The 23243-nt window shown below is 36.5% G+C and overlaps 7 protein-coding genes across 10 annotated transcripts; 1 reads left to right on the top strand and 6 right to left on the bottom strand.

The window, feature by feature from the left end:
• LOC125816540 (glycine-rich RNA-binding protein RZ1A-like) lies at positions 1–3326 on the top strand. Of its 3 annotated transcripts, none has more exons than XM_049496154.1 (3): positions 1–194; positions 1599–1727; positions 2808–3326. In XM_049496154.1, the coding sequence occupies exons 2-3, from the start codon at positions 1617–1619 to the stop codon at positions 3312–3314; spliced, it is 618 nt and encodes a 205-aa protein (XP_049352111.1). In that variant the 5' UTR covers positions 1–194; positions 1599–1616; the 3' UTR covers positions 3315–3326. The 3 variants fall into 3 exon arrangements, with proteins under 3 accessions (XP_049352111.1, XP_049352112.1, XP_049352113.1); XM_049496155.1 differs by having other exon boundaries at positions 61–194; positions 1596–1727; XM_049496156.1 differs by having other exon boundaries at positions 62–194; positions 1615–1727.
• Positions 3327–5175: 1849 nt separating this feature from the next.
• Positions 5176–5830, bottom strand: LOC125814995 (vacuolar iron transporter homolog 4-like). Its single transcript, XM_049494421.1, has one exon. The coding sequence runs from the start codon at positions 5791–5793 to the stop codon at positions 5176–5178; it is 618 nt and encodes a 205-aa protein (XP_049350378.1). The 5' UTR covers positions 5794–5830.
• Positions 5831–7684: 1854 nt separating this feature from the next.
• LOC125816535 (vacuolar iron transporter homolog 4-like) lies at positions 7685–8544 on the bottom strand. The gene has a single exon (XM_049496149.1). It carries the CDS (start codon positions 8505–8507, stop codon positions 7851–7853), a length of 657 nt encoding a protein of 218 aa, XP_049352106.1. The 5' UTR covers positions 8508–8544; the 3' UTR covers positions 7685–7850.
• A 2498-nt stretch (positions 8545–11042) lies between these two features.
• LOC125816537 (vacuolar iron transporter homolog 4-like) lies at positions 11043–11725 on the bottom strand. Its single transcript, XM_049496151.1, has one exon. The coding sequence runs from the start codon at positions 11688–11690 to the stop codon at positions 11043–11045; it is 648 nt and encodes a 215-aa protein (XP_049352108.1). The 5' UTR covers positions 11691–11725.
• Positions 11726–13303: 1578 nt separating this feature from the next.
• LOC125816539 (vacuolar iron transporter homolog 4-like) lies at positions 13304–14100 on the bottom strand. The gene has a single exon (XM_049496153.1). It carries the CDS (start codon positions 14042–14044, stop codon positions 13412–13414), a length of 633 nt encoding a protein of 210 aa, XP_049352110.1. The 5' UTR covers positions 14045–14100; the 3' UTR covers positions 13304–13411.
• A 2019-nt stretch (positions 14101–16119) lies between these two features.
• LOC125816538 (vacuolar iron transporter homolog 4-like) lies at positions 16120–16770 on the bottom strand. Its single transcript, XM_049496152.1, has one exon. It carries the CDS (start codon positions 16768–16770, stop codon positions 16138–16140), a length of 633 nt encoding a protein of 210 aa, XP_049352109.1. The 3' UTR covers positions 16120–16137.
• A 1756-nt stretch (positions 16771–18526) lies between these two features.
• LOC125816519 (uncharacterized) lies at positions 18527–21928 on the bottom strand. 2 transcript variants are annotated; one of them, XR_007442232.1, is made up of 3 exons: positions 20380–21928; positions 19091–19187; positions 18809–18937 (listed from the first exon to the last, which is right to left on the bottom strand). XR_007442232.1 is itself a non-coding variant. In XM_049496131.1 (2 exons), exon 1 carries the CDS (start codon positions 21888–21890, stop codon positions 20412–20414), a length of 1479 nt encoding a protein of 492 aa, XP_049352088.1. In that variant the 5' UTR covers positions 21891–21927; the 3' UTR covers positions 18527–18937; positions 20380–20411. The 2 variants fall into 2 exon arrangements, 1 of the variants encoding a protein (XP_049352088.1); XM_049496131.1 differs by lacking the exon at positions 19091–19187 and having other exon boundaries at positions 18527–18937; positions 20380–21927.
• Between the last annotated feature and the right edge of the window lie 1315 nt (positions 21929–23243).

Raw genomic sequence — 23243 nt, 5'->3', positions numbered from 1 at the left:
CGGACATTACGAGGCTATATAAAGTAGGGTTGCCTACAGTAAAATAAAATTAGGGTTTAAGAACAGAACAGAGTGACCGACCCGATTCTTCAAGATTGGGTTTCGTTTCTTCTTTTGAGTAAAACGCTACCAAAACTTTTCTCCATCTCTGCATATCGTCGCCGCTCTCTCACTTTTCTCTTCAATCTTCTAAGGTACTGTTGATTACAGTCTCTATTACCTGCAATTTTGTTTCTTACTTTATGTTTTCTTTTACGGTCTGTCTCGAAGATCTAGTTTATTTTGGGGGAATCTTGAAGCTTTAATGGTTAATTAGGGCAATTGGTGATTTGGATTTTCATAAAATTTTGAAATTTACTTGCCCATGTTCTTTTCTTGAAACAATTCTCTCTACTGTTTGTGTTTCTAGTTGTACTTTGTCGGCAAATAAAAGATAATGAATTTTCTTGAATAATCACTGGATGCGGTTTTTCAAGAAGTATAAAGAATCCACTTCTTGGTTAGTGTTGAAGAAGGACTCAAATATTTTTCTTATCTTGATGTTATATATTTTTAGCTATTTTTGTGCTGTGCGGGTGAGAGTATACTAAATAGTTAATTAGGGCAGTTGGTGATTTGGGTTTTCATAAAATTGTGAAATTGACTTGCCCATTTTCTTTTCTTGAAGCAATTCCCTCTACAGTTTGTGTTTCAATTTGTACTTTATCGGCTGATAAAAGATAATGATTTTTATTTTATAATCACTGAATGCCGTTTTTCAAGAAGAATCAAGAATTCACATCTTGATTAATGTGTAAGAAGGACTCAAATATTTTTTTTCTTTTGATGTCATATATTTTTGGCTATTTTTGTGTAGTGCACTATTTAATGTGGGTGAATGGGGGTGGTGAGAGTATGCTAAATAGTTAAAAGTAGTCAAAGCTGATGGGATAATTTTAAATGAGTTAGAGGTGATAGATTGAGACTGTGGGCTTGTGTTGCATATGATTATTCTGTACAAATTTAGAAACATTTATCCATGTCCCACGCATAGGAAGGATGGTCATTTGATTTTTGGTGTCTGCCATATAGTAGGCTTTACATAATGATTTTGTTGGTTGATGCTCTTTCTTTGTTGAGCTTATGCTTTCATGTATTTTTGTCCCTTTATGTATTATCTCAGGGTAACTTTTCAAGTTCTCATTATGTTGTTATGAAATCACAATTAGAACACAGAAACTAATTGTTGAAACCCAACAATTTTGTAACAAAATGCAGTATATTATTATTCAAGAGACTGCGTAGAGGAGTATGATGTTGTGATAATCCTTTTTGATAAAACCTAAAAATAGTAACTTGCAGTCTCTGTTGTTCAAGATTTGTCCCATGGAATTGTATTTTCTCCTTTGTTGTTGATGATTATTTAGAGCTCTTTACTTGTTTGTCTAAGCCTACTTTTGTCTGGGGTGAAAAAAAGGGATCTAGTATTGTAATCCACATAAGCAGGCCCGATTATCATAACTGAGTTAATATTTCTGTGTACCTGTTGTGGCTCTTGGCTTGACTTCTCCTCTCTATTTCCTCCCCAATCTCTCTTTTTCTGCCCTTTTTGTCAGTAGAAGCAATCCGTTTCAGAAATGTCGGACGAGGATGAATATCGCTGTTTTATTGGTAACTTGTCCTGGTCGACTTCTGATCGAGGATTAAAAGACGCGTTTGAGAAGTTTGGCCATCTTGTTGATGCAAAGGTGAGGATGGTTTATTTTTTAGGTTGTTTTCCAATTGTTCAATTTGTCAGAGCATGGTTTTTCTTTTGCTTCTCTTTTCTTCTTCTTCTTTGTTGTTTTTTCTGTATTGCTGCTGGGCTAATCATTTGTGTCAAGAGTTTGTTGTTCAGGATTTCACCCCATTGATTTGACTAGAATTTGACCATTCTTACTTGTGAATTCCTTTCGTTTCAAGGAGGGATGAGGGTTTTGACCACTTTCATACTATCTCCCTTCTACATGCCTGTTAATGTACCTATTTTGACCTCTTAGGGTGAACAATTCAAATCTTCTGAGTAATTTCTTACTCTAGCTAAGAGGAATTATGTAAAAGTTGAATTTTTTTGGTTAGTTTGTTGCGTTTTTCGTTGAGTAACTATAGTTGTAGTGTTTGAAGGAAGTTCGCTGAGCCTGAATTTCGGACCTGTCCAAATCAGTGTTAAAAACTCTCTACATAGTTCTGTTGGTAAATAAGATCTTTCAACTTACCCAAAAAAATAAAAATAAAATCTTACTCTTGCGCTTTGAATGCTATAACATGCCTTTGTACTGATATCATTGTACTCCTCAGTTCTGACCTCACTCACAACTTCTAATGAGTAAAGTGAAGGTAAATCAGTGTCTTCTTCCCATGGACACATACATTGTCAAAGGATTATGTAAAAGGTTTTGGTCTTCCTGCTAGCCAATTTAAAGTTCTGCAATTCTGGAACTTTCATAGAGCTTTCTTTCAAAAGCCAGAATGAAAACCTTAAAATTCATAAGAAAGAAATAGTTAATTTAGGAAAATGTAGATTGTAGCTTAAGGTACTACACAGACATATATCAAATTTTAGTGTGGATGCAAGAACAAACGAGAATCTGAGTTCTTCTTGTCAAACTTTTTTTATTCAGTAGAAGTTTTCTGGTGTTATGAACTATGAAGTCTACTATGAGTGGTGTTAAAATAGTAGTTGTCTACCACAGTTTCTTCTCTTTTTCTTATTTTTTTTCCCACTTTCTCTTTTCCTTATCTGGATGTTAAATTGCAATGTTCCAATGCCTCTTAACTTTTTGGTAAAGGTTGTACTTGACAAGTTCTCTGGCCGATCTCGTGGATTTGGTTTTGTCACATTTGATGAGAAGAGAGCAATGGAAGATGCCATTGAAGCAATGAATGGAATGGACTTAGACGGCCGTGCTATTACTGTAGACAAAGCCCAGCCTCAGCAAGGTTCAGGTAGAGATTTTGATAGTGATCGACCCCGTGACCGTGACCGAGATCGGGGTCGTGACCGCGATCGTGATCGGGGTAGCCGTGATTATGGTGGTGGTCGGGGATCTGGTGGTGGTGGTGGTGGTGGTGGAGATTGCTATAATTGTGGTAAGCCAGGACACTTTGCCAGAGAATGCCCTAGTGAAGGGGGTAGGGGTGGTCGGTATGGTGGTGGAGGTGGACCTGACAGGAACGGAGATCGATATGGAAGCCGCAGCAGCAGAGATGGTGGTGGTCGTGAAGGAGGTGAACGTTTTAACCGTGATCGTTCTGGGCCATATGATCGTCGCAGTTCTGGAGGCTATCGAAGCTGATACTTTAAATTGTGGTAGGTTTTTAGATTTTTTGAGTTTCGGATCTGATGTTCACAGTATCTCTTACTTGGGAGCTGATTAAATTTTGATTCTTTCTGGTGCAGCCGAAGAGTCAAAAGTCCTACTAGCTGGATGCAGATGTTTTGGTGTATGTCTACTTGGTGCCTTGTTTCCCTGGCCTGTCAGCGGAATCATTTGAGCTCATGAAACCTGGCTGTTATAAACTACTGTTCTATGTCCGTAAATGTTCGATAACATGGTTTGATTGGAATCTTATGCTTTGCTTACTTTGCAAATTTGAATATGGCCTCACTCTTTCGAATGCCATTTGAAAACTGTTGTTTGGTGCTGGATTCATAATGATTTCTTGCATGGAATAGCACCTCTGAAACTTTGCCTTGTGATTGATGGGTCTGATGAATTACCTGAATTTAGTACTGGTGATCAAATACCTGGGCCAGCAGGTAGTCATATCTAATTGGATTGTGTAGTACTTCCTCTTCTTTTCTGCCTTACGCTGTGGGAAGCTGGGATAAAGGTATGGTGATGGGAGTGTCGATGAATTGATGGAACCGGAGAAGGAGCCTGAGCTTAAGTGGCAATTGATGGTGATGGAGAAGGCGATACTGAAAAATATGCAAAAAAAAATCACCATTTCTTTGGCTGAATCTCCTCAGTGCACAATCAAGATTTACTTTCCTGCAGAGATCTTCCTAATTGGACTTCCTTTGCCTTTCCCATATCTATCCTAATAATGTAACACTTTAAAATCCATGAATGCTATTCAAGTACTTTGCAGCATTCAATGAGACATCACTAACACCATAATGTGTACATCGACGAAAGATACCAGAATGAAGGTGATGACGAAGAGAGAGTGTAGAATCCTTAAACCGTGATGACCCATTTTCTTGAATCCAAAATCATGAAAGAAATCATCCACCTTTATGCAGTATAAATTTGATCCAACATTCATATTTTTACTTTGATTAAAAATGTAGTGCACCAAAGTTATTTTATTTTGGGAAGATGCAAGCAGCAGAGAGGAAGTCTTTATTGCTACTCCAAGGAACCACTGAGTGTGGCGGTTACAGGGCTACTGGACCTTCTTTATTTTCTCTCTCTGTTAGTGTCCTTGTTGCTCTCCTCTCCTCCATTAGTTCTCCATGCTGAATACTGTTGATAGTAGTTGTACAACACATCTCTTTAGTATACTTGTGTTCTTGCTTACCTTTTTGAGTCTGTCTTTAGCTAAACAACCAAGAATCAAGAAAGATTGTGTTTCTTTTCTTGATTTGCATAATTTTATCAAGTAATGATGGAATGTAAATTTTCATTCCATGTTGGTGGTCGAGCTTCTCTTAGGTTCCTGCCATCTTGGACTAGGTGGTTGTTGCAATTTTGAATCAGATGTTGGAATCACTTGGTTCATTTTCTTGTTAAACTTAATATTCCAAGCAGAGCAATTTTATCTTTGTTAAACTTGGTTCAAGTTTTGTGTCTGTTTCTTGTTCGTTTTGTGTTTTTAAGCAATTGAAAAATACGTGCAATTTGTATTATTCTAAAGCGACAGTCCCTGAAAATGATAGCATGGTGAAACAGTTTTTATCATTTTCCCTGTTAAAATGATGCATAAATAGTTGTAAGCCACTTTAGAACATTTTATCTTTTGCCTATTCCTGTTCTGTAGTTTATCATATTCTAATGACTAATGGCAATAAGAATAAGGTTTTGAACAAAGAGTGGTAGCCAATAGGATCTGAAATTAAAAGGCAAGGGAGCTGACAAAATTTGGGTTGTATGAATGCTAGAATATTATCCATGAAATTTATTCAACTGTGCAACACAAGATGATTCTGAACTAGGTAAATGGACATGAATAAAAATTTCCAAACACATCCCCATGCCAGTAGAGCCTATCAGTTTGGTCAGCCAAAAGGTAATGGCCATAGCCATTCAACCACCAATTGAAACTCTTGCACAAGATTTCACCATAGGACTTCTGCCTAAAAAAGCTCCAATTCATCCAAATGCTAACAATGCCCAAGATCACTGCAACCACAATCAGAACTAGCCTCAGCTTATGGTTAGATATGAATTCAGCAGCAAGAATTGGTATTAAGCCCCCTAATGAAAATGCAACAGCTGAGGCTATGGCTGCCAGAAATGGATTTGTGTGTCCTACATCTTCTTCTTGCTGTACATGAGAGTAAACAGATACAAACTCTCCTATGGCCATGCTACAAGCACCAACAAACAACCATGCAAAGCCGGTAAGGATCATGGCGTTGACGTCCTTTTGAACAGCTCCAACACCCAGCATCAAACATGCAGTTGAAATCAATCCATCATTGGCTCCTAACACAGCGGCTCGAAGCCATTGTGACCTTTGGGGGTAGTCAAAATCCTCTTCAGGTGCTTGGTTTTGGTTGTCTTGTTCTTTAGGGATGGTAATTTGGATATGGTTTTGAGCAGCCATGAAGAAATTTTGTAAGGAAATGTTTTGAGAAAGTGAAGGAATTCTTGTTTATGAAGATTTAATCTTCCCTCTGATGGTATATAAAGGGCAGGATGACTTAAATATTCATCAGCCTCAGCAGAAAGTGGTGCCATTAAAAAAATTGTAGTGTGGTGAGCAGAAGGCCTGGTGGCACTTAATTTTTTATTTCATCTCTTTTTGCTAATTGCATGCTTTGCTAAAACCTTTGCTTTTTTTTATTAACACATCTCCCACTTTTTGCAAAATGAATCTGCAATTTTAATGTTCTCTTTTCTTGTTGTGAAACCTTATGTCTAGTGACAGTTCTGAAAGGATGGGCTAAGTTAGGATCACTATCTTGCAAATTACCTATTCAAATACTTCTATATTTTTCAGTATTTCACGATGACGGTGCTCTTTCAAGTGTCAAAACATACATTGAGAGCTAGAGGCTACAATCTGTTATGAATCCTGAAATGAATTCATGAGGGGCTTGTTAAAATGGATGCTGTATAGGAAAACACTTAGCTAAAGGACATACTTTCTTTGGTATATAAAAATATGGTGGAGTGTGCTCTCCACATACTAAGGCAAAGATTATAGTATTCCAGGGAGTGTGCCATCATATAAAGGCCACAAGCTCTACATTTTCTTAATTCCAGAGTTTTAATAAAGTCACTTTAGACCAAAGAAACTTTATGAATCCACTAATTGAACACTTTGGTCATGTAACACTATAGTAGATGTCCTGCAGATAGTTTATTTTAATTCTTCTATGATTTACCCATTTTTTTCTTTATGGTATTGGTAATGACAGTTTTCATGTAATTGAATGAAATAGCACACAACATGGTTCTCATATGTCATGTGATAAGGTACTTCAGCATATTATACAGATAGCTTAGGGCATGCATTTGCTTATTCAGAAAGCAGTGACATATTTTCATGCTTGCCTCTTGATCCTTTGCTCAGCGTTTTCTGGTGATAAAATCATATTTTCCAGAAACATGTTGAAGTATACAATAATGTCTCTGTATCTATCCTACAAATACATTTACTTTTATTCTGTACACCGAGATGAAAGACATATAATACTGAGTACTGAACACTTTGTGACTTATGGAAAGAGACGTTTGTAGTAAATAGTGTAAGGATTGCTGTACAGGAAAGCACTTCCATGACACAGATATGAGTCATATATTATACTTTCTTATTGTATTATAGTGTGGAGTATGCTCTCCTAAGAAAGCAAAACATTAAGTTATTCCAGCAAGTGTGCAATCCACATAATGACACTGAAGGAGGAAGAAAAAGAGTCTTAACTCATTGACTAGAAGATCACAGTGTTTTAACACCATTCCTTCTATTTGACAGAGATTTTTATCAAACCCTTAGGCTAATTCAAGATTTGACTACTTAGATTTATGGAGTTACTTATGAAACAGGATTGTTTTGAGAATTTAAACATTTCAATCGAAGCAGGTCTTACAAAATAGGATGGTTGAGGACAGTCTAGGAGCCAAAAGAGTAATACAGAACCTGAATTGCAACGTTATAAGAGGACTTGGGTTTTCAATAAAACAGCTTGGTGTTTGCCAACATTCCTAGCTTGCACCCTCAATACATTCCTCATCAAGTGGTGAGACGATATTTGGGATTTTGGGGCTTCTGGAGGAGGGTACTTTCAAATTTATATATATTGAATTGTTAGATTATGACAGGTCTTGATAATGCCTCATCTAGTAAATAAAGGACATGGTTCAAACTTGATAAAAACTCTTCATAAGTAGTATGTTACTTCACCATGGACTGCAAGTCTGTTACCAAAGAGTTCAATAAAGATTTGATGATGTCAAACATATTGAAGAAGCAAAGATTACAAGTATATAAATTTCAGAAAACAAGTCTGGATCATTCATTCATTCATGACAGAACTATTACAGAGAGATATCTTCCATTTATTCTATTCTTATCCTGGAAGTAAGGAACACAACAGACATTTGTTAAAAGAGATGATTCTGGACTGGAAATAGGGACACAGAAACATAACATTCCGATCACATCTCCATTCCAGCAGAGCCGATCAGCTTTGTAAGTCCGAAGGTAATGCCCATAGCCATCCAGCCACCAATTAAAACTCTGGCACAAGACCTTACTGCAGGACTTTTCCCAAGAACAGCACCAACCCCTCCAAATACAAACAACGCCAAGCTCACTGCCGCCACCACCACTCCCATCCTCACCTTATGGTTAGATATAAATCCAGCAGCAAGAATTGGTATTATGCCACCCAATGAAAATGCAACAGCTGAAGCTACGGCTGCCAGAAATGGATTTGGGAGTCCCTCCTTCTTGTCTTCTTCTTCTTGCTGTTCATGATTCTGTCCTCTTGTTTTGGTCTCTCTCTTAATTTGAGCCAACTCTATATCTAGTTGAGAGTACACCGAAACAAACTCTCCTATGGCCATGCTACAAGCACCCGCAAACAATGCTGCAAAGCCGATTAGGATCATGGCATCAACGTCCTTCTTGACAGCTCCAACACCCATCATCAATGATGCAGTTGTAACCAATCCATCAGTGGCTCCTAATGTAGCAGCTCGAAGCCATTGTGCTCTTTGGAAGTAGTCAGAGTCTTCTTCAGGTACTTGGTTTCTGTTTTGGTTATCATTTTCTTTAATGACAGTGAGTTGAACATGGTTTTGAGAAGCCATGAAGAATGTTCTAAGGAATTGTTTAGAAAAAGGATGATTTGTTGTTTAGGACTTCTTGTTTTTGAAGTTCGAATCCTCCCTATGATGGTTATATATAGATCAGGATGACTAATAAATAATCAGCCTGAGCAGAAAGTGGTGCCATAAAATAATAGTAGTGAGGTGAGTACAAGTCAGTTTGCATTTGTTCTCTTTTCTTTTCTGATTATGTGCTTGCTAAAACTTGCATTTGTTTACTAACAAACTCTAACGTTGCAAAATGAATCTATGATTTTAATATTTGCTTTTGATTCACCGTTTTTCAGGTAAAATCTCATTTCCAGTGACAATTCCTAAAAGGTGGCTTGTGAATATGGAATGCTGTATAGGTAAGCACTTGCATGCATGAATCTCTAGAGATACGGGACATATTTTATTTGGTATATAAAAATCGGGTGGAGTGTGCTCTCCACTCTAAGGCTGACAAGGCAAAGATTATAGTATTCCAGGGAGTGTGCCATCCATAGAAAGGCCACAAGCTCTTCATTTTTTAATGAAGAGTTTTAAGAAAGATTCTTACTTTGACCAAATTTATCCACTAACAGAACACCTACCTCATATAACAGATGTACTGCAGTCAGTCTATTAAATTCTTTTTTGGGTGTTTTTCCGTTTTCTCTTAATGGTATTGTTTATTAGATTCTGCACGTTCATGAAAGAAATCACATACTGTCGTTCTTATATGTAATGAAACGGAATTATAAACTTTAACATAATACATATAACTATGCTTGCTGATTGCCTGTTTTATGAAGTCTCTTCCTTTCATTTATTCAGAAAAAAAGTGAAATCTGTCAAAAAGAATCCAAAATTCATTTCTCAAATATTCAAAATGCCTTTTAAAACGATCAATGTCATAAGTATTAGCTGAGTACTTCTTTTTGTTTTCTGTGTTTACTTCAAATGACCTAATGAGGACACATTGCTGTATAGGAAAGCACTTGATTGAACAGAGATATGGGTGATATTTTTTTGGATTATATAATTTTGGGTGCAGTGTGCTTTGGACACTAAAGGTTAAAGCAAAATATTAGAGTATACCAAGAAGTGTGCCATAACAGAAAGGCCACAAGCTCTTAATTTTTATATCTTTTTTGATCCACAATGAAGTGGAAGTTACTATCTTTAGGCCATAAACTCTAAATCCACTAAGAAATATCATCTTCATGATGTTTCTGCACTGTTTCTTTATCAAACAGATATCTGTCCTACGTCTAACAGGTTTTTAGACCATCTCGAAATTGGACGATTGAGATATGTGGAGGTCTTAGAAATGTGAAACTAGAAAGTTCAAATTTTCACATGGTTGAAGGTCGAAACTCATTTCATAAAAGAGAAAAGTCTGTAGCATTGTGTTTTTGCTTTAAATTACACATTGTGACAATATAAGTTAGTTTACACTATCAGTGCAGTTGAACTGATTATAGCAAGTTATTATTCTATAGTCTAATATACCATAATCAGACTTGCTATTAAGAGTTGTTAGATAACATAAATTTTTTATACAATTTCAATGCACGGAACTTAAATTCCCGTGTTCAATGAACCTCATGATATAACAGATTTCTCATCATAAATACAATAGAATAACTACTAGCTAGTTACAGTCTAAGTAGGATTATGGGGCATAAGAAGGCAGCATAATTCAAGCCATTGCAATGTGAGGAATCAGGTCGTGCCATCATTGTATGTCTCGAGGGGTTTAGCAAACAAGTCTTGGCCGGATAGTAGTTTATTTCTAGCTTGTCACATAGAATTAATCAAGTAAAAGATTAAGATCCAGTCAAAAGATCTGTCAGGCTCTATTGGGACTGTTTTGATTTGGACAAAAACATACTTCTTAATGTATGAAAGACTAGTATAGATTTCAAGCGTCAAAATACTTGGTGTATTATTATTTATTTTTCTAAATTTTGATTTATGTGGAAAGCTAACAAGCTTTTATCTTCAATTTTCTGTTGCACACAATCTTGAAATTGGCCAAGGATGATTATCCTTTCTTTTGTTCTCTTAATTGCCGTGCATTAGTATGATCAATTAAGTGTTAACTCCATCTATAGCCAATCTTTAGTCCTAGAAAAGAAGGGTTGCCATTAGTTAATGACCAGTGTACAACTAGTCAAGTTGAGTCCTCTTATTAATTGTTCATTGAGAAGTCAGGCCTGAATAGAGAAGAATGTCTTTAGAATAGCTGATATAGCCTTACCCCAACATTATTTGGAATTGAAGCGTTGTTCTTGTTTATTGATCAGCACTTTGACGAAACATTAGTTTATTGCAGTTGATTATGCCCAGCATATCATAACGAAGTAAAACATTGTTTGTTATAGCTAGTCTTTACGGTAGTGAAATGGATATATATAAATAGCCAACACTTCAATACAATTTTTTAAGCATTTACTCCAGAATCATTACAGAAAATGAAATTTTATTGGACATGCATGATGCAACAACGACTTCTTAAGAAGATGATTCTGAACTAGATAAAAGGTCCAGTCACAACTCCATGCCAGTGCTAGAGCCAATTAGCTTGGTAAGGCCAAAGGTAATGGCCATAGCCATCCATCCACCAATTAAAACTCTGGCACAAGATTTCACCATAGGACTTCTGCCCAAGAAAGCACCAATTACTCCAAATGCTAACAATGCCAAGCTCACTGCAGCCACAATCACAACCAGCCTCACCTTATGGTTTGCTATAAATGCAGCAGCAATAATTGGAACAATGGCACCCAATGAAAATGCAACAGCCGAGGCTACAGCTGCCTGAAATGGATTTGGCAGTTGTTCCTTGTTACCTTCTTCATGTTCTTGATTCTGTCCTCCTGCTGCTCTGTCTCTCTTCATTTGAGCTCGCTCTATGTCTAATTGAGAATACACAGAGACAAACTCTCCTATGGCCATGCTACAAGCACCGGCAAATAGACCTGCAAAGCCAATAAGTATCATGGCCTTTACGTCTTTTTGGACAGCTCCAACACCCATCATCAAGGATGCAATTGAGACTAATCCATCATTGACTCCTAGAACAGCAGCTCTAACCCACTGTGCTCTTTGAGAGTAGTCAAAATTATCCTCGGGGACTTGCTTCTTGCCATTATGGTCTTTAGGAATGGTAATGTGGACTTGGTTTTGAGCAGCCATTGAGTAAGTTATAAGTCCTTGTTAGTTAGAAGAAATTCTTTCTTAAAGATGGGTGTTGTATGAAGACTCGGTAAGCACTATTTATAGAGTAGGATGATTAAAAAAGTAACTAAACCATTCCATCAGTGGTGCCATTAAATATTGTGTAGTGTGGAGAGCACAGGGCTTAGTGGGATTTATTGCTTTCTTCACTGATTGTCTGCTTGCTCAAATCTTGCATTTGTTCGTGTCCCCCCTCCCCCCCCCCCCCCCCAAAACACACAGACACACACTTCACATTGTAAAATAAATGTGCTCTTTCATCCCTTACACATTACTACTTTGTGCTATCAATTCCCGGAAGATTGGGATAGTAATCTGTTGAAAGAAGGAGTTTCTAAATATTATCTGTTTCCTCTTCTTTCTATTTAAGTCTTGTAAGATATAACCCTTTTCTATTGATAGTAAGTATTGGATATTACATTTTACATGTTCTTGAAAGATATCACATAATACAGATAGATAACTTTGCTTGCTGATTCCTTATTACCTTTTTTTTTGTACTTCAAAACGATGGTATTTTGACCTTCGCAAAAGGAGCTTGTTGGGATGCATTGCAGTGTAGGAAAGCACTTATTTGAACAGAGATATGGGAGATATTTCTAGCAAATATAAACTTGGGTGCTGTGTGCTTTGGGCACTAAAAGCTCAAAATATTAGAGTATACTAATAAGTGTGCCATTCACACAAAGGCCACAACCTCTTAATTTTTTTATATTTTTTTTGTCTTATATGATCTTGAATGAAGGTGGAGTTTTCTCTTTAGACCATCCTCACAATGTTTCTTCAATGTTTCTTCTATCAAACAGAACTATGTGGAAGGCTTTTGGAAATGTAAAAATAGAAGAGTTCCAATTCTCACATGGTTGAAGCCTTGAAGGCCGTAACTCGTTGCATACAAGAGAAAGTCTTCTTTTTTTTTTTCATTGTATTTTGGATTTGAGTTATAAATATTGAGAGTGTAAAATGAAAAAGTTCCATATACCGTCAATGCACAGAACTTAAGTTCAGTGTATTTTATGTACTTCAGTGAACCTCATGATATATATATATTACAGTTTTACTGCAGTGTTTTGGAGAACTGTACTTCAAAAGTTTTGAAATACTTTAATAGATCTAAATGCTAAATCATAGGCATATTATTTATGTCTCAAAGTTGATTTACGTGGAAAGCTAAATTATCGAGTTTTTTCCTTCAATGCACACAATCCTCTTCTCTAGTCCTTTACTTTCTGTATTATTCTCTTATTGAAATAAGCTTTACTCTTACTGACATATGCTTTGATGAAACGTTAACTCCAGCGAGGTTCTAGGAGCATAGTGAAGTGTGTTGAGGTAAGTGGACAGCTAGCGTACAGATGATCAAATCAGGAGGAATTGTCTTATTAGTGATTTTGTTGGGACGTTTGTCATGATTGACACAGAGTACTACCAGAAAGATTCATATAGTCAATCCTAACTATATTTGAGAATGGAGTGTAGTTTGATGAGTCTGTTATGAATAAGTAAAAGGTTGTGTGATGTAGCTAATATTATCAGTAGGAAGATCAATGTAAGTTCAGAGAATGCTTCGCGGTATTATAGCACAATAGGTTTAGTCAACTTGCAATACAAATTTCTTGATTACATGAGATTAAAGTAGAACAAGAGACAGGTCAGGATTCAGGTACATAAAGTTGCAATCATATTTCCAATCCAGTAGAGCCAATCAGCTTAGTAAGGCCAAATGTAATGGCCATAGCCATCCATCCACCAATTAAAACTCTGGAACAAGATTTCACCATAGGACTTCTGCCCAAGAAAGCACCAATTACTCCAAATGCTACCAATGCCAAGCTCACCGCTGCCACGATCACAGCAAGCCTCACCTTATGATTTGCTATGAATGCAGCAGCAAGAATTGGCACAATGGCACCCAATGAGAATGCAATACTCGAGGCTCCTGCTGCCTGAAATGGATTTGGCATCTGTTCCTTGTTACCTTCTTCATGTTCTCGGTTCTGTCCTCCTGTTGCTTTATCTCTCTTCATTTGAGCTCGCTCTATGTCTAGTTGGGAGTACACAGAGACAAACTCTCCTATAGCCATGCTACAAGCACCAGCAAACAAACCTGCAAAGCCAGTAATAATCATGGTTTTAACGTTTTCTTGAACAGCTCCAACCCCCATCATCAAGGATGCAACTGAGACTAATCCATCATTTGCTCCTAACACAGCGGCTCGAAGCCATTGTGCTCTTTGAGAGTAGTCAAAATCCTCTTCAGAGGATTGATTTTCTTTAGGAATGGTAATTTGGACATGGTTTTGAGCAGCCATGATGAAAAGTTATAACTTGTAAGGAAATGTCAGCTAATGAAGGATTGTTTTCTTTTTGGATTGATGTTCAATGAAGACTCTTGTCTTTGTTATTTATAGAGTTATAACTTCATTTGTAAGTCAAGAGTTTTAAATAAGTTACTTACCATATAATATCAAACTTTTAAAATGCCTTTATAAACCACTGAAATGCTACTTTTCTTTTTTTCTTCTTCTTTGTGTGTGCACTGTGTACCTCAAAATGACCTAATTTGAAAGTTAAGAGGATTCAGATGGCTTTTTGATCCCTTTGGAGAAGGAGCTTGTGAGGATGTATTGCTGCATAGGAAAAGCACTTGCTACAATTGAGATATAAAATAAAACTAAGTGGAGTGTGCTTTAGGCACTAAGGTTTAACAAAAAAATCAGAGTATACCAAGACTTGTGCCATTCCCACAAAGACCACAAGCCCTTCAATTATTTAATCATCATTTTTTTATAATCCAAAATAAAGATACTTTCTTTAGACCATTGTAACTTTAAAAGCCTTGCAGTACATATCTAATTTGTCTATTCTTGAATGGCCATAAAAGCCTTTAATGAATACCTCAGTATAACAGATTTCTCATCACAATGACGAACATTAATTACTTGTGATAATCTTCTTTAGGATTATGGAGTATAAAATGACTGCAGAACGCAAATAAGTCTTCTTGTTAATTAATTAATATGTTGGGATGTTAGGGTCGAATAGAGAGGAATAGTTGCAGAAGATTCATATAACCGTCCTCACCTTTATTTGGGACCAAGGCATAGTTGATTGATATATCCACCATATCTTGAATAAGTAAAATATGGAGAAATAAATATACACGGGAAAGTAGTAATTAGATTATAAATAAGAAATGAACATCCAATTGAACTAATTAAAGAAAAAAAAGGAAAAGTTAACAAAAGTAATACTACTGCTAACTACCAATTACCCCTTAAGCTAAAATCTAAAGGACCAAAAAAGCAAAAGAGTAATGAGTGTGCTTAATTCACCCTTGATGATGACTGCAATAGTTCTTGACTTTGCTTAGGAAAAATGGTACTCTCTTGGAGTGCACGAATCCTCTGTAAAAGCAATCATCTGAAATTGTTGAAACAACTTTGCAGCATTGTGTGGATAATGAAATTCTACGCTTGAAAACAGAAGTGATCAAATCTGATACACAATGGTCCATCTTGATGCAAGAAGTGGTTGGAGCCGGGGCCAAAGACGGAGCCATATGGGATGGCGGAACCGCATTATCAACTGGAGATGGAGATGGAGCCAGGTGAGTTGGTGGTGATGGTTTTTTTTGGGTAACGATGCCCCCACCATCCGAATGAAGGTACATGATGATGATACCGCCACCATCGGGGCCACGCTAAAATAGAAGAAGTACCAAACAACTCCTTGCTATTTTCTGTTTTGGGTTCCGTTGCACTGGCAGTAACAATGCCTATGCAAATACACAACAACAGAAACACACATAATAATGCTGCTTGATCTCGACATGTTTCAGAAAAGAATGCAATAAATTACCTGTGACTCTGAAAACGTTTCAGAAAAAAATAAAAATAAAAATTACCTGTGATTGTGAGAAGGAAGAAATATGAGTTGATAAAAATAGACAAAGAATTCAAGCTACGGTAGTACTAATTCCTAATCCCTTTAAACTTGGAACATCTATTTCTACCTAAATTATAATTCTATGTCACACTTTTAATTTGAATAATATGAATAGACAAATAAAGCGGCAATACTTCCCAATCCCTTTAAACTTGGAACTTCTACTTCTATCCAAATTATGATTCCATTCGACGCTTAATTTAAATAAATTATAATTCAAGAGTTGTAAACACTGTTTCTGGAGGACTTTTATTATTTGCATCATCATAAGGCAACTCGTTTGTGCTCGAGATTCTACAATTTCCTTCTGAATCCCTTTAAACTTGGAACATCTCTAAATTCAGAGAATGCTTTGCGGTATTATTACACAAAACGTTAAGTCAACTTGCAGTACAAATTTCTTGATTAGATGAGATTAAATTAGAACAAGGTACAGGACAGGAACATAAAGTTTCAATCATATTTCCAATCCAGTAGAGCCAATCAACTTGGTAAGGCCGAAGGTAATGGCCATAGCCATCCATCCACCAATTAAAACTCTGGCACAAGATTTCACCATAGGACTTCTGCCCAAGAAAGAACCAATTCCTCCAAATGCTACCAATGCCAAGCTCACCGCTGCCACGATCACTGCAAGCCTCAACTCATGATTTTCTATCAGTGCAGCAGCAAGAATTGGCACAATGGCACCTAATGAGAATGCAACACTTGAGGCTACTGCCGCCTGAAATGGATTTGGCAGCTGTTCCTTGTTACCTTCTTGATGTTCTCGGTTCTGTCCTCTTGTTGCTTTGTCTCTCTTCATTTGAGCTCGCTCTATGTCTAATTGAGAGTACACAGAAACAAACTCTCCTATAGCCATGCTACAAGCACCGGCAAACGACCCTGCAGATCCAGTAAGAATCATGGTTTTAACGTTTTCTTGGACAGCTCCAACCCCCATCATCAAGGATGCAATTGAGACTAATCCATCATTTGCTCCCAAGACAGCGGCTCGAAGCCACTGTGCTCTTTGAGAGTAGTCAAATTCCTCTTCAGGGACTTGATTTTCTTTAGGAATTGTAATTTGGAGATGGTTTTGAGCAGCCATGATGAAACGTTGTAACTTGTGAGGAACTGTCAGCTAAAGGAGGAGGATTGTTTTCTTTCTAAATTGGTGTTTAATGAAGACTCTGTGTTTGTTATTTTATAGAGTTGGATGATTAAAAAGCATCAAGAATTATACGAAAGTTTGGTACTATAGACCAGAAATGTTTTCAGTATAAATTTTAACAGTAACTGTATCAATTTTAAAAATTCATCATTCCCTCCCTTTTAAAGTAAGAATTAGTTATACTTTCTAGCCAGTGTGTCACAAATTTAAATTGGCAGATGTCATAAGGATTAGTGGAGTACTACTTTTCTTTTTTCTTCTTCTTCTGTGAGGATGGATTACTGCATAGAAAAAGCTCTTGCAACAATAGAGATTACCTGTTAGGAGTAGTATAAAATAAAACTAAGTGGGGTGTGCTTTACACACTAATAAGGTTAACAAAAAATATAGATATAGTATACCAAGACGTGTGCCATTCCCACAAAGTACCACAAGCTCTTCAATTGTTTAACCTTTTCTTCTAGCTAGATATCCAAAATAAAGATGAAATTACTTTCCTTAGATCATCTTAACTTTAAAATCCACTAGGTAATACCAACTTTGTAATGTTTTTTCTCTCTTTCTTCTATCAGATAAATATTATTTTCCAGTAGGCTTGCTTGTCTCAAGTAAAAGATTAATGTCCCGTCGAAAGAATGTGCCAGGGATAAATAAAAATATGCATAGAAAGAGAAACTAATTAACCGATAAAACAGAGGTGAAGATTCAACTAAACTAATTTAAAGAATTTAATTAAAATAAGCTAAATTAATTAAGGGGGGGGGGACATCCTATATAAAATAAGCTAAATGACATATAAATAAAGGGGCATTATGCTATTGGCTTGGTAAGATTTTTGATGATGCTAAATTCACTGTTGATGGACCTGTGCAAAGATTTTGCAGCATAGCATGGATAATGGAATTTTACGGTAGATAACGGAAGTGATCAAATCTGATACACTATTATCGTCCATGTTGATACAAGAAGTTGTTAGAGCCAGTGAAACCACATCATCAACTGGGGATGGAGCTGCATTATAAGTTGGTGAAGAAACCACATTATCAACGGGAGATGGAGTCAGGTGAGTTGGTGGTGATGGTTCTTTTGGGTGAGGACTCCCCCACAATCCGATTGAAGGTACATGATGATCCCACCATGATCTCGACATGTTTCAGAAAGAAGATTACTTGCTTGTGTGTTTGACAAGGAACAAATATGACTTGATATACTTCTCTTAGTTGGAACATCTACTTTTACCCTAATTCTAATTCTATGTCGCACTTAATTTATCTTTTTTTTAATTTTTTCCTTGATTATATTTATTTATTTTAATTTAATATAATAAAAATAATTTCAACCTGCAACGGTTCAATTCGTTCTTGTGATTGCAAGTTTGCAACACAAGAAAGCTGGCTCATCCTCCAACTTTGATTCTGGATGAGCAAGTATATATGCGCCAACAACCTGCTTTCGAAGCTTCTACACATGTTTGCTACCAGCTCCTGGACTAAAGCAAAAATACTTTAATGGGGGACTTGGGAGTTCAATGCTTTTTTTTCCTGTATTTCATATCCATTTGTTTCTGTGACAATCTACTACTTCTTCTGTAAACCAGTACTAGTTTGCCACAAGTCTGAACTATACAGGTAAAAGGATTCATCATTTTCTTCCATAAACTTGTACTATAGCACCACACATGAAACGTTAAGTGTTCCAAGTAATTCAACTTTTTCATACTAGAATATGGTCTACAAATAAGTATAACTGTATCATCTATTTTGTAAAAGTAACACTATAACAGGAAAGAGGACATAAAATAGATGCAACAAAAACAACTTCTGTCTTGTCGCTGAAATTACACTCCGCTTGCAGCAAAAGATAGTACTATGCCTCCAAACCTCTTTCTGATAATAACATACATCATATACACTCGTCACCTTTTGAAGGAATTTGCTTAGTACATTGTGATTGTAAAGATTAAAACATCTGACCGAACATGGCAAATAGCCTTGTTCATCTATTCTCATGATTTTCCATCCTCTTTCTGGCAATACATTGAATGTTCGAATTTGATTTTCCAGGAGAAAGCAGGACCCCAATCCTTCTAAGCACTCTTCCATGTCTGATAATATAAATGTATGTGACCAAAATGCGAGAGGAACATATTCATATAGTGTAACAGAGAACTTATGATGCAGCAATGAGAACAATCAATCTATGACCGGGGCTTACAGCCTTTTACTTTATGTAAGGTGCATTCACTCTGATAGCTTACCTTTTGTATGACAGGTCAGCATGGGAAAAGGAACAATGACGTTAGACATTAGGTGTTGGTGCTTTCATGGCTGACATCTTCTAGCTCTTACTTGAACCTAAACAGAACGATCTAATCATGGCCATGTTAGAATCTACCAGGCATAGAAGGACTGAACCCACATATGTGACGAAGTACAAGATCGTTTATGGGAAGGAGCGAATGCCTATCAAGATGAGATAAAACTAATTTTTGGCAAAATCTATATAAGCTGAGAAGTCACTGGCACTAGCCAGAGAACTCAATGCTCTAGGGTGACCACTTTCTCCTTACCAACCTCTAGAAACTCTAAATGCAGGCATAGACCTTTTATTTTTTTATTCACAGACAAACTTTTGGATGGTAAAATCCAAGCATTTCCTGGCTATTTACTCGGCCGCCAGATATCTCTAACACCTTTAACGAAGGTAAAATAGTCAATTTCAAAAAATTAACTTCTTTGGTATATAATTTTATTGGTATTCAGGAGTGAAGAACCTGCATCTAAATCCCAAGTTTACATTTAAACCAAAGGTTTGATTTGAACTCCACACTTTTGAAATTTTTTTACTGTTCACTTCTGCGATGTAATAAAGAATACAACTTCCACTCACCTGCAGTTTGCATATTTTGCTCACTATTACTTTCATTATTTAAGTACACGATTCAATCCATATCAAACTCAGCTGTAATATCTCTAGGGTTAGGATCCCAAAAATTACTAGTCCCCAACATCATTGGGATTTTCATATCCGTTAATTAGAACATTTCATCAAAAATGATTTTCTTTATTTAGAATTTCACCTGAAAAAAGTCCTTCCATGGAATTTTCTGAATAGCCTAACATTAATATCTACTTTCCTCCTTTGCAACCTTCCTTTCATCATTGCAGCTACGCGTATCAGTTTCAAGTGTAATGTGTTTATGCAATAGCAGTCTGTAAGGTGGATCTTCACCTCTTGAACAGACCGAGAATGGCAACTTGATCATTGGGCAACCAGCTTTAATATTGTAACTTTTTGTTATATAATTTCCTTTTATGGAAGCCCTTCCGAAAATTCTCGACCGACAGGACAGAACCAGGCTGAAGAGGGGGTTTGGAAATATAAGCTTAAGCACTCTTCACAGAACAATAATCAAAAATTAACTATTAAGGCAAGGTAGTTTCTTCATATTTCATCTAAAATGAGTTTACAAATGCTAAATGAATCACCTAACAGATCAAGACAAGAACGTACAAGTTTATCAAAATAAATGATAAGTCCATTTACCTGTATCTGGCAAACTACTGCTTGCACAAGCACTAGATCGAATGACAGCAATTTGTAGGCATGCTGCGATCAGGTGTTGGTTGAGGAAAAGTATCCCCATGCACATCTGACCCTGGCTCCGAGCATCTTTTCCTTCTGCTATACTTCAACAAATAGCGGTACTCAGTAAAACCAACTTTTTCTTCGCATATTTTCCTCTTTAGTCTGTTCCGCTTGTACGTAAGCAACTCAGCTTTTGAACAAGCAGAATCAACAGAAGAGCGACGCTCGTTCGTTGTAACACAAGGCGGAGCCTCTGAATCAGTCTGACAAACTTTTTCCTTAAATCTTGTGCGAGAGTACACCAGAAGACATGGCGATGCATCTGAACTAGCCTTGCCAACAACTTCTTCCTTCAACCTTCTGCGAGAGTAAACTGTAACACGAGGTGGGGTCTCTGAACTAGTCTGGCCAACTTTTTCTTTCAACCTAGTGCGAGAGTACACCATAACAGAAGGTGGGGTCTCAGAACTAGTCGGGCCAACTTTTCCCCTATACTTAGTGCGAGAGTACACCTTAAGCCTATCGCCTGTAGAATTAGGAAGAGTCTGGATTTCAGGACCACCCACATAGCTAGAATTCTTTGGGCCTAAGGTTTTTGATATTCGTGGCGAGCTGTTCATGGAACGATGCAATTGAAATGCAAATTCTGCATCATTTACATCCTTACTTACAACCTTACCCTTATTTTTACCTTTCTTGGCAACTGATTCCAATGCACTCTTAGCCAAGCCCATGGCATTTTTCGCCACGACAGCCTTTCGCAAGGTGCTATCCTTTGCTTTCAGGCCCACTACAACCTCCTTCCGTTTGCCTTCTAAGTTAGCATGTTTTGCAATTTTTTCAGATGATATAAGATCACTACTACAAATTTGTATCTTAAGCACATCCTTCTGAATCTTTCTACAATCCCCAATTGATTTCTTAAAGAAATTTGGAACCCAACAATCTATACAAACGAAGAGTGCCGAATTTACCCCTTCTTCAATAGAAGAAAAAGACCAAGGCGCAGAATTCCCATACCTACTAACACAGTCCTTGTGAACATGCCTTTTGCAGCTGCGGCATTTGGAACAATCAGAATCATCCGTGTTCTTGAAACAGTAAGCGCATGTTTGGCCGGAATTGACACACCTGATGCATTTCTTGCAAAGAAGGACTATGCGCCAAAAGCTGTATAGGGTTTGAAGGCGGTCATCGGGATCGGTGTGATTGATATGGACACGGCAGCCATGACAATCTGACAAATTGGGAAGGTCCCTCGTGACCCTTTTAGAAAATTGATCGAACGCAGAGGATGAAGATGAGGTTGAATTTGTGGACTGAATTGGAACGCAATTTTTGGGGGTTTTAGAAGGGGTAGCGGTGGCAGGTGGCGGCGGACGCGGCGGTGGATGGCGGAAAGATTGCCGGTTTTCTTGAAAGAGCGGAAGTGTCATGTTCTTCAGTAGATGTTTAGGGTTTTGCGCCATTGTAAACCGTATTTCACATCATTTTCAATGGTGGTGGGGTTCACATAAACCGGCAGGACGCAGTAATAAATCATATGATATAAGAAAGCCGGAAATTTTGATTAATTCCTAATCAAATATTTCCTTAAACCTTCAATCTCGTGATCTTCAACTAATTATGTGCTTCAATATAATTATCGAAAATTAGCATCATAACTTATTTTCAATACTCAATAACTTGATCAAGTTAAGCCTCTGCAATAGAAATGTGTGTGTTCAATTATTTATACTATCCAGACGAAATAAATAGTTCAATTTATTCTTTTAAAATTATACTTGAAAAAATTCTTACCTCATACGACTCAACAATCTATTCTTTTTGATTTCCTAATGTATCTCTAGCACAAGAAGATTTGAATTTAAAGATTTTTTATTTAATTAAGGAAGATGTGCATATATAAAAATACAATCCAAATAGGGAAATTTGACAGTACAGTTTGAGGAAGACGAACATTGACTTTGCCTTATGAGTTTATGATTTGTAATGATTCTAACGAACATTCGTAACAGAATGAGGTGAGGAAGACATAAATTGATTGATTCCTAATCAAATATTTCTCAAATGCTTCACTCTTGATATATTCTCAACCACAATGGAGTACGAATTTGAATGTTCCTTATTGAATTAATGAGAATGTGTAAATAAAAAATATATTTTTCAAGTGTCTTATGCCTAATATATCTCAAGCACAGTTGGATATGAACTTGAAGGTTTTTTATTTAATTATTGAGGATGTGCATACGAAAAAAAATCGAATTGGATGGACATGTTAATCAGAAAGATGTTAATGACATGTTTACCATATAGAGCAACATGGTATTATACAAAATCTAAGAATAATTAGGTGTAATCAAGGCACCATTTTAATAAAAGAGATCGAGATTCTTGTTGATAGAAATAACAGAATTGTAATAAATATCCCTTCGAATTATCATTTTTTTAAAACTAGTTCGGCACAACAATAGAAGTAATTGTTCCTTTTTAAAAAATATGAACGTTTCGTAGATCTTCATACTCTTCATTCAACTTCTTTTTCAGAAAATTCTAATTCATATATATTTATTAGATATTTAATATAAAGAATGTATTCAAATTTCAATGTCAAAACATAGAAATTGGGATTAAAAAAATATAAAATGAGAAAGTGAAATAACATACACATAATCAATGAACTTTTTATTGAAATGCAGGCATACGCAACAAAAACAGATAGTTAGAATCACTAACATGTAATATAAATTAGGGATAAAGATCTAAAAAATATCTTAACTTTGGCCTAAATTGTTGTTATGATATCAAACTTTAATGAGGAC

Source organism: Solanum verrucosum, unplaced genomic scaffold (assembly GCF_900185275.1).
Source record: "Solanum verrucosum unplaced genomic scaffold, falcon-dt-bn FXZP01000261.1, whole genome shotgun sequence".
Classification (NCBI taxonomy): domain Eukaryota; kingdom Viridiplantae; phylum Streptophyta; class Magnoliopsida; order Solanales; family Solanaceae; genus Solanum; species Solanum verrucosum.
This window is presented reverse-complemented; position numbering and strand designations above follow the sequence as displayed.

What these genes read in the sequence shown, in the direction of transcription:
- LOC125816540 (XM_049496154.1), top strand. Translation starts at nt 1,617, where the DNA reads ATGTCGGACGAGGATGAATATCGCTGTTTTATTGGTAACTTGTCCTGG. An exon ending in GCCATCTTGTTGATGCAAAG is followed by an intron (nt 1,728 to 2,807) that starts GTGAGGATGGTT and finishes TTTTTGGTAAAG; the next exon opens with GTTGTACTTGACAAGTTCTC.
- LOC125814995 (XM_049494421.1), bottom strand. Translation starts at nt 5,793, where the DNA reads ATGGCTGCTCAAAACCATATCCAAATTACCATCCCTAAAGAACAAGAC.
- LOC125816535 (XM_049496149.1), bottom strand. Translation starts at nt 8,507, where the DNA reads ATGGCTTCTCAAAACCATGTTCAACTCACTGTCATTAAAGAAAATGAT.
- LOC125816537 (XM_049496151.1), bottom strand. Translation starts at nt 11,690, where the DNA reads ATGGCTGCTCAAAACCAAGTCCACATTACCATTCCTAAAGACCATAAT.
- LOC125816539 (XM_049496153.1), bottom strand. Translation starts at nt 14,044, where the DNA reads ATGGCTGCTCAAAACCATGTCCAAATTACCATTCCTAAAGAAAATCAA.
- LOC125816538 (XM_049496152.1), bottom strand. Translation starts at nt 16,770, where the DNA reads ATGGCTGCTCAAAACCATCTCCAAATTACAATTCCTAAAGAAAATCAA.
- LOC125816519 (XM_049496131.1), bottom strand. Translation starts at nt 21,890, where the DNA reads ATGGCGCAAAACCCTAAACATCTACTGAAGAACATGACACTTCCGCTC.